Source organism: Nyctereutes procyonoides, unplaced genomic scaffold (assembly GCF_905146905.1).
Source record: "Nyctereutes procyonoides isolate TBG_1078 unplaced genomic scaffold, NYPRO_anot_genome, whole genome shotgun sequence".
In the NCBI taxonomy this organism is placed as follows: domain Eukaryota; kingdom Metazoa; phylum Chordata; class Mammalia; order Carnivora; family Canidae; genus Nyctereutes; species Nyctereutes procyonoides.
In genome coordinates, this window is record NW_026575151.1 from 4,682,167 (window position 1) to 4,697,267 (window position 15,101).

Genomic DNA, 15,101 nt, shown 5'->3' on the forward strand with positions numbered 1-15,101 from the left:
GTGAAATCCCTGCACATTTCCAAACTCAGAAGGCTAGACTTACATAATACGATTTATTCTCTGTAAAACAGCCTACTGTTTCAATATATAACAATTCTTGAATTGGAATATTCATAATAATGCGTTAAAAGTTTAATCAACATTGTTTTTAATTAAATGACTGAAGTCAGATGGAGAAAAACAACTTATTTTGAAAACAGGATATGTTCTTTGTAAATAGTTGATAAATGTTATAATCTGTTTAAATAGACTACTTTGCCATGATTAAAATACCATGTAGCACCTACTTTTGTGTTATTGTTTTCCATTTTAGGTCACAGTGTGAGAAACATCCAAGCCTTTGCAGTTCTTCAGAATGCATTTTTAAAAGCAAAAACCAACTTCCTTGCCCAAATTATCCTCGATGCCATCACAAATATTTACATGGCTGACAATGCCAATTACTTCATACTCGAGTCACAGCACACACTATCACAGTTTGCAGAAAAGATTTCTAAACTCCCAGAAGTACAAAGCAAATACTTTGAGATGTTGGAGTTCGTTGTTTTTAGCTTAAATTACATCCCTTGTAAAGAACTCATTAGTGTTAGCATCCTCTTAAAATCTAGCTCTTCTTACCACTGTAGCATTATTGCAATGAAGACGCTCCTTAAGTTTACACGACATGACTACATATTTAAAGATGTGTTCAGGGAGGTGGGCCTTCTGGAGGTCATGGTAAACCTTTTGCACAAATATGCTGCCCTCTTGAAGGATCCAACTCAGGCACTAAATGAACAAGGTAAAGCATTTTCTATGATTTCACTTTTGTTTGACAAAGGGGTTTGGGCAGGGTGTTTTGTTCATGTTTTGCTTTTTATTTGGCTGTTGATTTGAATGACTTAATGTACATTATGGTGATATTCTTGTGAATATTTCCCACAGTTAACTTGTCCATTCAACCTCTGTTACAGAATTGGGAGGGGATAGGCGCCTAGATATATGTCATTGTAGTGGAAAAGAATTTAAGGCAAAAATTGAGGGAAACCTTTATGGTCCACATGACTCATAAGTGCTACTTTCTGCTTCTAAGAGGGAATTTTAAAAGATCCTGGAAACAATTGGGATGTTTAGGTCCCTCAAAATATTTTTAATTATAGATAGCAAAAAAAAAAATAGATCTTTTTTAGTCAAGTTATGTACATTTACATATATTATCATTTAAAGTACCTTAAATGTGATATTTTTCATCCTTTCAAATCTGATAAAAGAATGGTAGTATCTGGCACTTAGTAACTATTACATATGTTTAATGAATTAATGCAGTTTGAATAGATAGAACTATTCATAAATAGTGCCTTAAAATCTTAGCTTTCTCCTGTTAACCTTCACCTTGATTAGGAAGACCTTTGTAAGAAGAATATATTTAACTTTGGTATCTTCCCTTTTTTTATTTTTTAAAGTTCTATTTTAATTTCAGCTAACATACTAGTTTCAGGTGTGTAATATCGTGATTCCCCACTTCAGTACATCACCCAGCGCTGACCTTTCCTTTTTCCTATTTGTTAGACAGCTGTAACTTTCTAGCCACACCGAAATAAAATCTGTAAACACTGATTTTGGCCTTACTTTTGGTAGCTGATGGAAACATACATCTTTTTGAAAGGTTGTATTATATCAGCTGTATTAGTGGTAAAAGTGAATAGTAAGAAATAATAAATTATTAAAACAAAACCTAATCAAGAAAAAAAAAGGTAAGCTTATAGCTTTTGTTCTTTGAACCTTTCATCTTTTTTTTTCTAGGGGACTCAAGAAATAATAGTTCAGTTGAAGACCAAAAACATCTGGCTTTGTTGGTTATGGAGACCTTGACAGTGCTGCTCCAAGGATCAAACACAAATGCAGGTGACTACACAGGCTACTCGCAAATTCTTTGGGGGAGCATTATGTCTGGTTTTGTCTTCTCTAATGACTCTTCTGAGATGTTCTTGTCACTTACAGAAAAAACTGTTGATTCAGTGATGGTACTGTCATATCTAGAAATACAATACTTTTGACCTTTATAAGTTTATTTACAAAATATATAACATTATTTTATTATTTCAAAATATATTCTTATATTTTATTGCTTTTTGTAGTGTGCCTTGTTTTTGAAGTGGTCTTTTTCTATTTTTAGATTTACATAATATAGACTTTGGTCTAATGACTTTGCTTAAATATTTTCTAAAATATCTGCTTCCTTTGGTGATTTTCTTAATTGTTAGTAATTCAGGTTAGAGTATTACACTTTTTTTTTTTAAATTTTTTTTGTTTAATTTTTATTTATTTATGATAGTCACACAGAGAGAGAGAGAGAGAGAGAGAGAGAGAGGCAGAGACACAGGCAGAGGGAGAAGCAGGCTCCATGCACCGGGAGCCCGACGTGGGATTCGATCCCGGGTCTCCAGGATCGCGCCCTGGGCCAAAGGCAGGCGCTAAACCGCTGCGCCACCCAGGGATCCCAGTATTCAACATATTTAAAATATATTGTGTGTCCTAGGCACCATGCTAGATGTTATAGAAACAGAGATTCTTGCCCTGAAGGAATTATAACCCAATGGAAAAGATGTCAACATGTAATTATATATTATTACTTAAATATAGTTTTGGCAAATGCCAAGACAGAATTGAATGAATTTAGTAGGTCGTTTAAATAATAAGTATGGTGAAGTTTAATGGGTATGCTGTTAACATTTTGACTGTGGTATAAAGCATAATCTCCTCATTTCCACTAACTAAGCTAGGTTTAGTTGACTTAGAAGGATTTATCCTTAGAAGGATAAATTCTTGTACTATCAAGAATTTCTTTGGCAGATTATCTTTTGATGACATGACCTGGTATTATTCAAGAGGGACTGAATAGTTCTATTGGACTATTGGAGGAGAGTGGAGAGCTTACTCTGTGTGACTACAAGTCACTTAACACATCTCCCAGAGTGCCATACGTTTTCACAAAGTTCTTTTCTTATTGACTATCTTTCCTTATTAAGAAAGATGGTACTTAAGTGTGTGATCTTGGCACTTGGACAATGCTTTGCTCATAGTAAGTGTTCAGAAAATATTAGCCATTATGATTATGTAATGGGCACTAACTGGCCACAGTTAATAAGTACACATGGAAGCTTTCCATGTGCTAAATCTCAGCACAGGACTTACACTCATTTGAGAATCATATAATTCTTAAAGTTTGCAAATAAAAAGTCATTACATAGAGGGGACAGTAGCCACTATAGCAAAATACACTGACATCTTTTCACTCAGGAAATATTTATTGAAATACAGCCTAGAAGGGGATCCCTGGTTGGCTCAGCGGTTTCACGCCTGACTTTGGCCCGGGGCGCGATCCTGGAGTCCCGGGATCCAGTCCCGCGTCGAGCTCCTGGCATGGAGCCTGCTTCTCCCTCTGCCTGTGTCTCTGCCTCTCTCTCTCTCTTTCTCTCTTTCTCTCTCTATCATAAATAAATAAAAATAAATCTTTAAAAAAAAAAAAAGAAAGAAATACAGCCTAGAAGAAAATCCTAAGTTTAATGGGGGACCAAACATACAAACATATAACACTAAACTGTTTGATATAGACTATTGTAATAGTGACATATACAAGGTACTCTAAAAGTCTAAAGCTTTAAAGTTGGTCCATGTAGGTATCAGTCCTGCTCTGTCATTTGTTAGCTGGATGACCTTGGCCATGTTACCAAACTTCTCTGTGTCTCATTTCCTCATCTGTACAGTACAGCATGAAGATTAAATAAGTCAGTCTATGAAAGTCTTTGGAGTGGTACAGGGACTGATGCTTTTTATTATAGAGTTTGTCTCTTTGTTTGTTTGTGTTCTCTATGTCACCAAAAAGTTTAGTTCCTTATAATTTTTCTCATTAAAGAATATTTATTCCACTCCTTTTTTGCTACTACTTTGGATGCCTTATTCAATTTAACCTCATTTATGGGTTGTTGTTCACCTGAAAGCTTTTTACATAATTTAATTTTCAATATTGTTAAGCTAAAAGCCTTTACATAAAAATATTGAATCTCTTAGTACCTACCTGTGAAATTTCTGAATGTTCTAGATTTGTAGAATTTGAACATGGTGGACATATTAGGGCATTAATCTTTCATTAAGGAAATCAAGAGAGAATTTGTTTATGCCTTTGCCAACATCCTACAGTGCAGTTTTGTGTGCTGATTTAAAAGGTGAAATGCCTGGGTGGGTTTTATTTGCATTCTTTTGAGTTATCCTTTCTACAAGAAGATAAGATTTTATTCCATCTGAATTGTCTTAGAATGTTTTAAGTTAACCCATGTTGTTCTTTTTTCTCTTTCAAGGAATTTTCCGAGAATTTGGAGGTGCGAGATGTGCACATAATATAGTGAAGTACCCACAGTGCCGGCAGCATGCCCTGATGATTATCCAGCAGTTGGTGCTTTCTCCAAATGGGGAGGATGACATGGGCACTCTCCTGGGCCTAATGCATTCAGCCCCACCAACAGAATTGCAGTTGAAGACTGACATTTTAAGGGTAAATTTAATAAGTGTGTTGTTACTACTCTCGTACCATTAAAATACGTGGTTATTTTTAAATGACTTAAAATGATCATAAGCTATTCTTGCAGTTTTTCTTCAAGTCTAAGATTATGTCAAAATCATAATAGTAGAAGAAAAGCTAGTATCTTTTCCAGTCTCCAAAGCCCTCAAGGGAGCCATTTCCTTCCCCTCTGATATCCACCCCTTGCCCCCTCGCCCCATCCTTGGCACAGATATCACAGCAAATATAGCTGCTTTCTAGAATCTCATATTTTGTTTTATTAACTTTTGCTTTTTTCAGTGATTTTCTCATCAGTAAGAAGTTTTTATTCTTTATTCTATTGTATATTTCATCCTGTTTTGATTGTGTATAATAATTTTGAATATACATTTTATTTTAAAACATAATCTGACCACAACTAATCTCACAGATGAGAAGGAAATCTATAGCCTATCAATATTAGGGAATACTTGTATATTTGAAAGTATGGTTCAGGAAAACAAAAAAACAAGTGCCTTCCAGAGATTTTAAGGTGCCAGCTTTTTAAACATACATTTTCCTTCTTTCTTGATTAAAAATACCTTTTTAATTGGATTTGTAAAACATTGTTAGATAAAGCCAATGAGAGGTAATGAGCTGACCTGTGATATTAACTCATTGTTATTCTGTAATGGTAATAACTGACTCTCCGACTGGAAGAAGGCAGGAGAGAGGTCCTCATGTGTTGTACTTACTGATTTCTATGGTGTATAAACTGCCACTATGACCTATTTCAGGCAGCTAATGTGTTTCTGGATGTGGTTTGGAAAGAGATGGATGTTAGCACCCTGTTATGTAGTATCTTAAGAGTATAGGTAATAGTAAAATGCATAAAATAACTAGGAAGTGATGAGTTTCTGTATTTACTGTTTTTGTTTTTTACATTATTTAGTTGTAGATTTATAGAACTTAATTTTTAATCGTGCCTGTGTTTTAACAACTGGCACATAAAATTCCAAAAATATAACATCGGATTCAGAATTTCAACCCAAGCATTCTAATTCAAGCCCTTGCATTTAATCTCCAGGCTAGGTGATAAAATGTTTAAAAAGAAGAAAAAAGTTGATATTGCAAGTATAAATACAGTTTATTAAATTTGACAAGATAGGGAAACTGTACTATTAAATCCTATTAAAATGAAAATTATTGGCAGAATAATGGAAGGAATGCATTGGAGTTTAGATTTTTATTTATACAGATTGCATATTTTTTTAAAAAAAATAAGGCATTCTATGTATAATATCTCAATTTCTGAAGCAGTATATTTCAAAAGGGTAATTATATTTATTAATATTTGGCCTTTCCCTTCTTCATGTACTATTAGTAATAGGAGGTATTTTAATAAAATGGCCTTTTCAAATGTAATGATTGGGAAGATTACACATGATGTCTTAAGTAACATTAGATACCATATTGTTCCAGTAGCTGAAACAGAAGGAAAAGAAGCGCATGTGTCAGCAAAAATTTCAGGTTGCTGTTTGGGGCAGTAGTGTTGTAGTTAAGTGCACGAGTAGGTACATCATTGTGCTTGGGTTTATATCTTCCCATTGCCATTGTGTAAGCCGTACAATCTTTGGCAAGTTAATTAACCATGTTGAACTGCGTTTAACTACCATGTGGGGGTAATACATAGGATTATGGAGAGATTTAACTAAGCTGATATATAATTTGAAGAAGTACCTTATCCAAAATAAGGGCCCATACAATGTAGGTAATTCTATAAAGTGTTATTTTTGATAATAAACTAAGTTAAAAGTATGATAGTTCAGAAAATAACTGATAGTTCTGAAAGGCTGTTTTACTTGCTTGACCTTCAGGTTTTATTTCATAGGACTTCTAGCTATTCTGGGCAAGAACATGCCTTCAGCCATCAGACTATATTGACTTTGCAAGAAAGAATGCCTATAAGTCCCCTGAAGATACTCCTCTTTCCAAAGCATCAGGATATGTTTTTTTTGTATGAATTCAAATACTTTTAGGTCTTGGCTGCCCTGACTTCTGATCTTTCCTAGAATAAATCAGTTTGTATACATACACAGTCATAAGTGTTCATAGTAGTATAAAAATAAAAATTATACTAGAATATTTACTTTACTCATTTAATATAATTACTTTGTAAAAATCACTGAATTCATTGATATCCATCAAAGACAAAGGAAAAGCTTTTCCATCAGCTTTTGGGTATAGCCTTAATCTACCAAGAAGTATGTGGCAGTGTTTCCTAGCACTGATCTTCTGCCTCTAATGTGACATCTTTTAATTGAAGTATAAATTAATATACAGTGTTATTAGTTTCAAATGTATAGTATAATTATTCAGTTATATACATTTCTCAATGTTCATCATGATAAGTGTACTCTTAATCTCTGTCACCTGTATCACCCATCCCCTCATCCATTTCCCCTTGACAACCACCAGTTTGTTCTATTGGACTCTGTCTCCTTTTTTTTCTTGTTTGTTTTGTTTCTTTGTTTGTTTTGTTTCTTAAATTCCATGCATAAGTGACAGCATTTGTATTTCTATAACCTATTTCACTAACATTATGCCCTCTATATCCATCCATGTTGTTGCAATTGGAAAAAAATCTAGTTCTTTTTTATGACTAAGTAATATTCCATTATATATACACACATTTTATTTATCCATTTGCCTATAGATAGGCACTTGGATTGCTTCCGTATCTTGACTATTGTAATTAATGCTTCAATAAGCAGGGGTGCATGCATCTTTTTGAATTAGAGTTTCTGTTTTCTTTTCATAAATATCCAGAAGTGGAATTATTGGATCATATGGTAGTTCTATTTTTAATTTTTTGAAGAACCTCCATACTGTTTTCTACAGTGGCTATACCAATTTGCATGCCTACCAAGAGGGCACAAAGGGTTTCCTTTTTCTCCACATCCTTGCCAACAGTTGTTTTTTGTGTTTTTGATTTTAGCCATTCTGACAGGTGTGAGATGATATTTTATTATTGTTTTGATTGGTATTTCCCTGGATAAGTGATGTGGAGTATTTCATGTGTCTGTTGGCTACCTGTATATCTTCTTTGGAAAACTGCTTATGTCTCCTGCCCATTTTTAAATTGTATTTTTTTTTTTTTTTGGTATTGAATATGTAACTTCTTTATGTATTTTGGATGTTAACCTCTTATCTGATAAGTCATTTTCAAATATCTCCTCCCATTCAGTAGGCTGTCTTTTTGCTGTGCAAAAGTTTTTACTTTGGTATAGTTCCCATGGTTTAATTTTACTTTTGTTTCCCTTGCCTCAAGAGACATATCTAGAAAAATATTTATATAGCTCATGTCAAAGAATTTACTGTGTTTTGTGTTTTGTTTTTTTTCAGGAGTTTTATGGTTTCAGGTCTCAAAATTAGGTCTTTAATCTATTTTGAGTTTATTTTTGTGTATGATGTAAGAAACCAGTCCAGTTAAATCTTTCCAGTGTTAGCTGTCCATTTTTCCCAGCACCATTTGTGGACATTGTCCATTTTCCCCATTGTATATTCTTGTCTCCTTTGTCATAGATGAATTGACCATATAAGCATGGATTTATTTCTGGGCTGTCTGTTCTGTTCCATTGATCTATATGCCTATTTTTGTGTAATGTGTCATTTTTTAATTACTAAAATATCTGATATGCTTCATAGGGCTGCTTAATGGGGAAATTACAGAAACATTCCTTTCAGATACTCACAGAAATGATATTCTCCCTTGACATTCATGTACATTGTTTTAATTTGAAGTATAAGGGAGACCCTTTGTTTTCTCATCCCCTGTAGGCCCTCCTGTCAGTCCTTCGAGAAAGCCATCGTTCAAGAACAGTTTTCAGGAAAGTTGGAGGATTTGTGTACATTACGTCCTTGCTTGTTGCTATGGAAAGGTCTTTGAGCTCACCACCCAAGAATGGCTGGGAGAAAGTGAACCAGAATCATGTGTTTGAACTACTCCACACTGTGTTCTGCACATTGACTGCGGCAATGCGCTATGAGCCAGCCAACTCTCATTTCTTCAAAACAGAGATTCAGTATGAGAAGTTGGCAGATGCCGTTCGATTTCTTGGCTGCTTCTCAGACCTAAGAAAAATAAGCCCCATGAATGTCTTCCCCTCAAACACACAGCCGTTTCAAAGACTTTTGGAGGAAGATATAATCTCGATGGACACAGTGTCACCCACTTTACGGCACTGCAGTAAACTCTTTATTTATCTCTACAAAGTAGCCACAGATTCTTTTGACAGGTATGACTTTGCTCTGAATTAAAGGGTATTCTGTATGACTTCAGCATTAAAACTTGAATTATAAGTTAACCTGAAAGAGAATGAAAATGAATCCTTTCTTTTATTTACTTACCTGTTACTTATTTGTGAATATTACTGTTGCTCTGATGTTAAGGTTTTCAATATGAATATTTGTGTATTATTTGTAAATCTAGGGTCAGTTAGCTCTCGATACACTTAATGAAAGTTTCTATAAAGTTTACTTTAATGGTGGTATTTACTGTTGTTCCCTTTTTCGTCTATTCTCAACATTAGGTATAGACTTACTGATATATATTATCAGTAGGAGAGCATGGTTATGATTATATGTATTTCCAGACAGATGATATATTTTTAGCATTCATAATTATTCTCAACATTTCATAATCCTTGTAAGAGAATATAGATCCATAAGAGACATTGGTAGTTCAAGAGTCTGTCAGGCTTGTTTACTCATGCCTTCATTAAACAAATACTTAATGAACACCTGCTGTGTGCCATGTTATTGTTCTAGTCTTGAGGTTCAAGCACAAGACTACTTTAGACATGGCCATCCGTTAGCTTAAATACAGACACAGAAACAATTACAATATACTGTGATAAAATCTATGATGAGGGAATTCCAGACTTGGAAGGCAGATCATAGGAGTACCACTTTACCTAAATCATTTATTTTCAGTTCTTAAAATGTTTTCTCAACTTTGAACATAATGTAAGAGTGTGCATGGTAATAATCTGTCCCAAGCATTATCACTTTAAATAATTGCTGTAGTTTTATTTCATAAAATAACTGAATTGTTTCTATATTACCCCCATATGTAACACAAGTAACTCTACTTGGCTAGAGCTTCTAATAACTTTTATATCCTTACCGTTAGGTAATCTACCTTGAAATACCTACTAAGATGTTTCTTGTTTCTTGATGATATTTCTTAGACCTTACCATTTAGATAAGAGAATACAGTGATGTAAGAAAAATTGTTTTCCCATTTTTAACATCTTGAAAATAAAAATGCACATATACTGTTAGAAGAAACATAGTATGGTGTAATATTCAAGGAATCAGCTGTTTGAAATTTTTATATTTAGATTCAACTTCTTTTCCCTTTTCTACTTATCCTAATTAGTAGACCTCATTTTTAGTTTTCTTTGTCGAAAACAGGGCTTATGGCCCTCTGTTTAACAAACATACTAAGTGTTAACATTAATAAATAAGCATCTGCCTTGAGCATGCTTTTCTGTTCCCCTCAGTGCATGTGTGTGGTCTTGTTTCTTGTTCCCGCTGAGTATGGAAGATGTTCCTTAGTACACTTTTACTGGTATTTCTTGTGAAACTAACCAGCCGCCAACCTGGTGTTCTCTTCTAACCTCTCAAAACCGCCCTGTCTGTTTTGTGTCTGTAGTCGTGCAGAACAGATCCCTCCTTGCCTGACAAGTGAGTCTTCTCTCCCCTCTCCCTGGGGTACACCAGCTTTGTCCAGGAAAAGGTACTGATCTTATAACAGAAGTCAATCTGTATTTGTGTGGGGTTTTGGGGGTCTGTGCTTAATTATATGTTAATGTGATTGTGCTTTGTATAAAAATTTTTTGGCTATTTGATTTTTTTTTTTTTAAGGTTTTAGAATTACCAACTTTAAGTATATTTCTGAGAATAAAATGTGTAAATGCTATGAGGATATGAAGGACATTTAGAATATTGTCATCTGATTCTATTATTTAGAGTAAAAGAGACATTTTACTTTTAGAGCAGGCTTATGTCTTATTAAAATTAATTTAGAAATGAGGACTTAGTGCCTCTTTTAAGTAGTGTACTTTTTCTTTTTACTTTAAATGTGCCAGGAATCATTCTCCAGTTTTGCTTTTACTCCAAAATGAACATCACAGACTGGCAAGGAACTGTGTGTTTTCTCAATCAGGTTTAACCAGTTGAAATGTGATGTTGTTGTGGAGACTTGTCACGGCCAACCTTTGAAAAAAATGAATAAAAAAACCTACCCTTGCTCTTGGTTTCATTGGTTCTGTGTACACATCTCTTTCTAAGCTGATCTAGTCTACCTTGTATATAAAGCATATAAATATAAAAAACCAGCAGTTGATCGACATGAGTACAACTCAGATCCATTTAAGATTCTGTTTGCAACCGGTATTTAAAATGATCATAGTCTGTACAGTTGGGACCAATACCCTTCCTTCTCCTTTTTCACATAACCAAGTATAAGTCCTTCAGTCTTATGTTAATATATTCTTCTCTTGCAGTTTTCTAAAAATGAATCCTGAGGTTCAGCTGTGGTGTTGATTAATTTTATGTCTGTTCAGATTTTGAAATTTGAATATTAGTGGAGTTTTATATTAAAACTATTTGTTACAGATCCTATATTTCAATATATTCCAGTATTACTATTTCTTAGATATGTGGATTTTATATTTTCCTTTTCCTTTTATTTTAGACTGGCACTTACACCTCATTTTCTGATAGGAAATCATGCAATAGTTCAGAATAGTCTTAAACAAATTTGTTTAAATGATAATTTGACAAAGGGAAGTTTTATTCCACATCATAGAGAGTTATTTAAGGGCTTAGATCAAAAACATTTTGCAACACAGCTACATGTAAGGATGCCATATCTCGGACTTAAGGGGAAACTATCACTGAATCAATAGTCATGGTTGAGTGAATCCTTTCTGTGGGAATTCTAACTAGGCTTTCAGGTTGGTTTTACCCCAAGGAGTGTCCCAATACTGTTCATAATAATAAGGTCAATGTTGACATTTTCCAGTTGCCATTCTGGTCAGATTACATATGTTTTGCTTAATGACAAGAATCATAAGCTAATAAAACAATGCTTTTATTTTCAAATGCAAATATGGTAACTTTTGGAATTAGAATATCTCTAGAACATCTCAACAAATTACGCCAGCATCTTTTTCTTGTGGCAAAACATGTTTTTTTAGCAAAAGGAGAAACCAACATTGTATTAGTTTTTATGGCTTGTGGAGTATTCAGACACAAGGAAACTGAGTTTGTGACACTTGTCTAACATGTAAAATCCGGGAGATTTTTCTCTATTTTAAGAATTAGGGAAGAAAACCTGGAAACCTTATATTTCCGGAGACATAAAAGTTCCTTCCTGGGTATATCCATAATTCAGTCTTCATTAAATCTGGAATTTGGAAATATTTTGGAAGGCCTGTGACTAAAATATGCAAGTAGAATTGGTTTTTTCTCCAAACTGAGTTATTTTTTTATGTGTAATGAAAAACAGTTTTTATGAAATTTCTTAATGGTTGAGAATTTCTATTACATTATAATTATATTTTCTGGATAGGCCAAAATATTTCATAGAATAAAAGAAGCAACATAGGAAGAGGATACCTATTGGTAATAAGTATTTAGAAATCTATCCTAGTAAGTTTAGAAATTAAATATTTCTGAACAAAAACAGCAAAACAAACAAACAAAAAAACCATTAAAAAACCCAGATTTGAAAAAGTGTGTAGGTGGAGGACATACTGACTTTAAATAAACTAGGAGAGCCCACATGCTTTTTTTTTTTTTTAAGTGAAGCTGAATACTTTCCTAGAATCTCTGTTAAAAAGAGAATGGTACTTAAAAAAAAAAAAAAAAAGACAGTGCCAAATCTTTGCTACAAAATCACTGACTTAAAGCATCTGTTTCCCAAGCTGCTCTTGTGCCAGAGAGCTGAAACTGCACTGCTCTCAGTGACAGAGCTCAGCATTAGACAAATTATGCTGAAACCAATTCATTGGAACAAAGAGCTCCCATAGGCTGAAGCCACAAGCATCTGTTTTCTAGTGCCAGAATACAAAATGTGCAAAACTCATGAATTGTAGAAGAATAGTATGAAATGGAAAGTGGAGATCATTGATGAGAAGAAATATGGTATGTTCAGGATATAGCTAGGCTTTCTACCTCATAGAAGCTTATTATATAAAATACGCCTTCTAAGTTTTTAAAAATCCTGAGGAGTATTTTCAGTGGTAAGTGGGTAAAACAAAAGAATGGGACTGTAGTTCCAAATAAACTAAAGGAGAACTTCCTTGATGTTTAACATTATTTCTTGTCAGGTAGCCATGATTCTTAGCCAACCCTGACTGGTTGACCCAGGTATAGAATGGGCCACTTAGATCTTGTTAGTCCTTGATTATGTTACCCATGGTTTGAGGAAAGGTTAAAAACACATAGGTAATTTCAAAAGAAAATCTTAATCAAGGAGTGCCTGGGTGTCTCAGTCAACTCTTGATTTCAGCTCAGGTCATGATCTCAGGGTTGTGGGATCAAGCTCCCTCTCTGGCCCATGCTAGAGATTCTCTTTCTCCCTCTGCCCCTCCATCCCCCACCCTCAAAAAAAAGAACGAAAAAGAGAAAATAGAAAATCGTATCAAGGGGGGATTTGATTTGATTTAATTTATACCCTCATCACATTTTATCAGAACTTTTGCCTTACCTAAAGTTTTGTTAATCATCATTGTGATTTTACGTGTTTGTTGTATCTTTTGGTACAGGTGTCATTTCTTCTAGTTTTATTGAAACATAATTGACATACAGCCTTGTATAAGTTAAGTTATACAGCATAATGACTTGCCTTACATAGTTTGTAAAATGATTACCACAATAAGTTTATTTAATATCCACCATCTTGAGGCATCTCTGTGGCTCAGTTGGTTAATTGTCCGACTTGATTTTGGCTCAGGTCATGATCTCAGGGCCATGGGATCAAGCCTATGAACATGCTCAGCACAGTCTGCTTGAGATTCTCTCCCTTTTTGCCCCTCCCCCCTTGTTGCTTGTGCATGTATGCTCTCTCTCTCAAAAAAAAAAATCCATAATCTCATACAGATACAAGAAAAAAAAATGTTTTCCTTGTGATGAGAACTTTTAGGATCTACTCTCTTAGCAACTTTCAAATATACCAGAGAGAATGTTAGCTTTAGTCATTCTGTGCCCTTCTTTAATGAAACAATTCAGATAACAAATGGTAAAGACATGTCATAGCCTAGAAGAATTCATACTTAAATTGTTTATACATGACTCATTAAGAATTGGTAATATGACTCTATTACCTCCCAACCTTAAAGTGTTTTGTAACCCAACCTTGAATTACAAAAGTTTTTGCTTGTCTGTGGATAAAGGTTATATAAGAGATGAGGAAGTTGAACAGAGAATTTGATTGGACTTTGATGCTAAATTACCCTTCTTTCTTTTTTACAGGCATGCGTATCATTCTGTTTCAACTCCCCCTGTTTACCCTCCTAAAAACATTGTTGACCTGAAACTACATGTGGCAACTACATCTCTCCAGAGTTCTGATGCCGTCATCATCCATCCTGGAGCCATGCTTGCCATGCTGGACCTCCTGGCCTCTGTTGGGTCAGTGACACAGCCAGAAGTAAGCTTGGATATGTTAGCTCCTTTCCACCTTTAATAAGTGAAAGGACGTGAATGTGACTGTATAAGCAAGGCAGTGGCCAAAAATGACAGACGGTTGGGGAACCATTCTATATCATATACTAATGTAGGAAAGGAAAAAATAGGATTTTAAAATTTAATTCTTAACTTTTTAAAAAAATATTTTATTTATTTATTTGACAGATAGAGCCAGAGAGCATAAGCAGGGGAAATGGCAAAGGGAGGAGAAGCAGGCTCCCCACAGAGTAGGGAGCATGATGCAGGACTTGATCCCAGGACCCTGGGATCATGACCTGAGCCAAAGGCAGATGCTTAACCAACTGAGCCACCCAGGTGCCCCGAATCTTAACTTTCTTAAGCTAGATATGTTGTTTTAGAATACAATTCATTTATCACAAATGCAACCACAACAGGTGCTAAAATAATTCTCTTCCTCTTTTATAAATTCTGCTCAGTGGTGGAAATTATTAATAAATAGTGCAGAAAGAAAAATGACTGCAGATACCACTTTGAGCCTATTTATCTGTTCTGACTTATAGCAGTCAAGAGTTTGGGTGAATTGGAGCTTTAGTGACAAATTTGTTAAAATGGTATATGGCCTCTGAGACCTAAAGTATTACAAATATAAATGATAGGGTTTCCTTTAAACTGGCTATTTATCTAGCATGTAAAAGACTTGGTGTTCACTATTTCTACAAAAATTAAAATACTATTATATAGTCATTTAATACAAAAGACTTCGAAGACAGTGGAGTCTACCTCCAGCATGGAGGGTAGGTATGCTGGTATGCTTCCAGCAAATTGAGGATAGGAAATGTTTGCCTCACTGAGTTCTGAAGTT

The 15,101-nt window shown here is 34.5% G+C and overlaps 1 protein-coding gene across 10 annotated transcripts in view; it reads left to right on the forward strand.

The window, feature by feature from the left end:
* WDFY3 (WD repeat and FYVE domain containing 3) overlaps positions 1–15,101 on the forward strand; it is a 267,477-nt gene that overhangs the window by 130,740 nt on the left and 121,636 nt on the right. For 9 of the 10 annotated variants that reach the window (XM_055312924.1, XM_055312929.1, XM_055312928.1 and 6 more), the window contains 6 exons: positions 314–781; positions 1,783–1,884; positions 4,338–4,531; positions 8,357–8,814; positions 10,236–10,319; positions 14,063–14,240. In XM_055312924.1, the coding sequence (XP_055168899.1) occupies positions 314–781; positions 1,783–1,884; positions 4,338–4,531; positions 8,357–8,814; positions 10,236–10,319; positions 14,063–14,240 (1,484 nt within the window). The remainder of the gene's footprint in view (positions 1–313; positions 782–1,782; positions 1,885–4,337; positions 4,532–8,356; positions 8,815–10,235; positions 10,320–14,062; positions 14,241–15,101) is intronic. The other variant, XM_055312930.1, reaches the window with a different exon arrangement.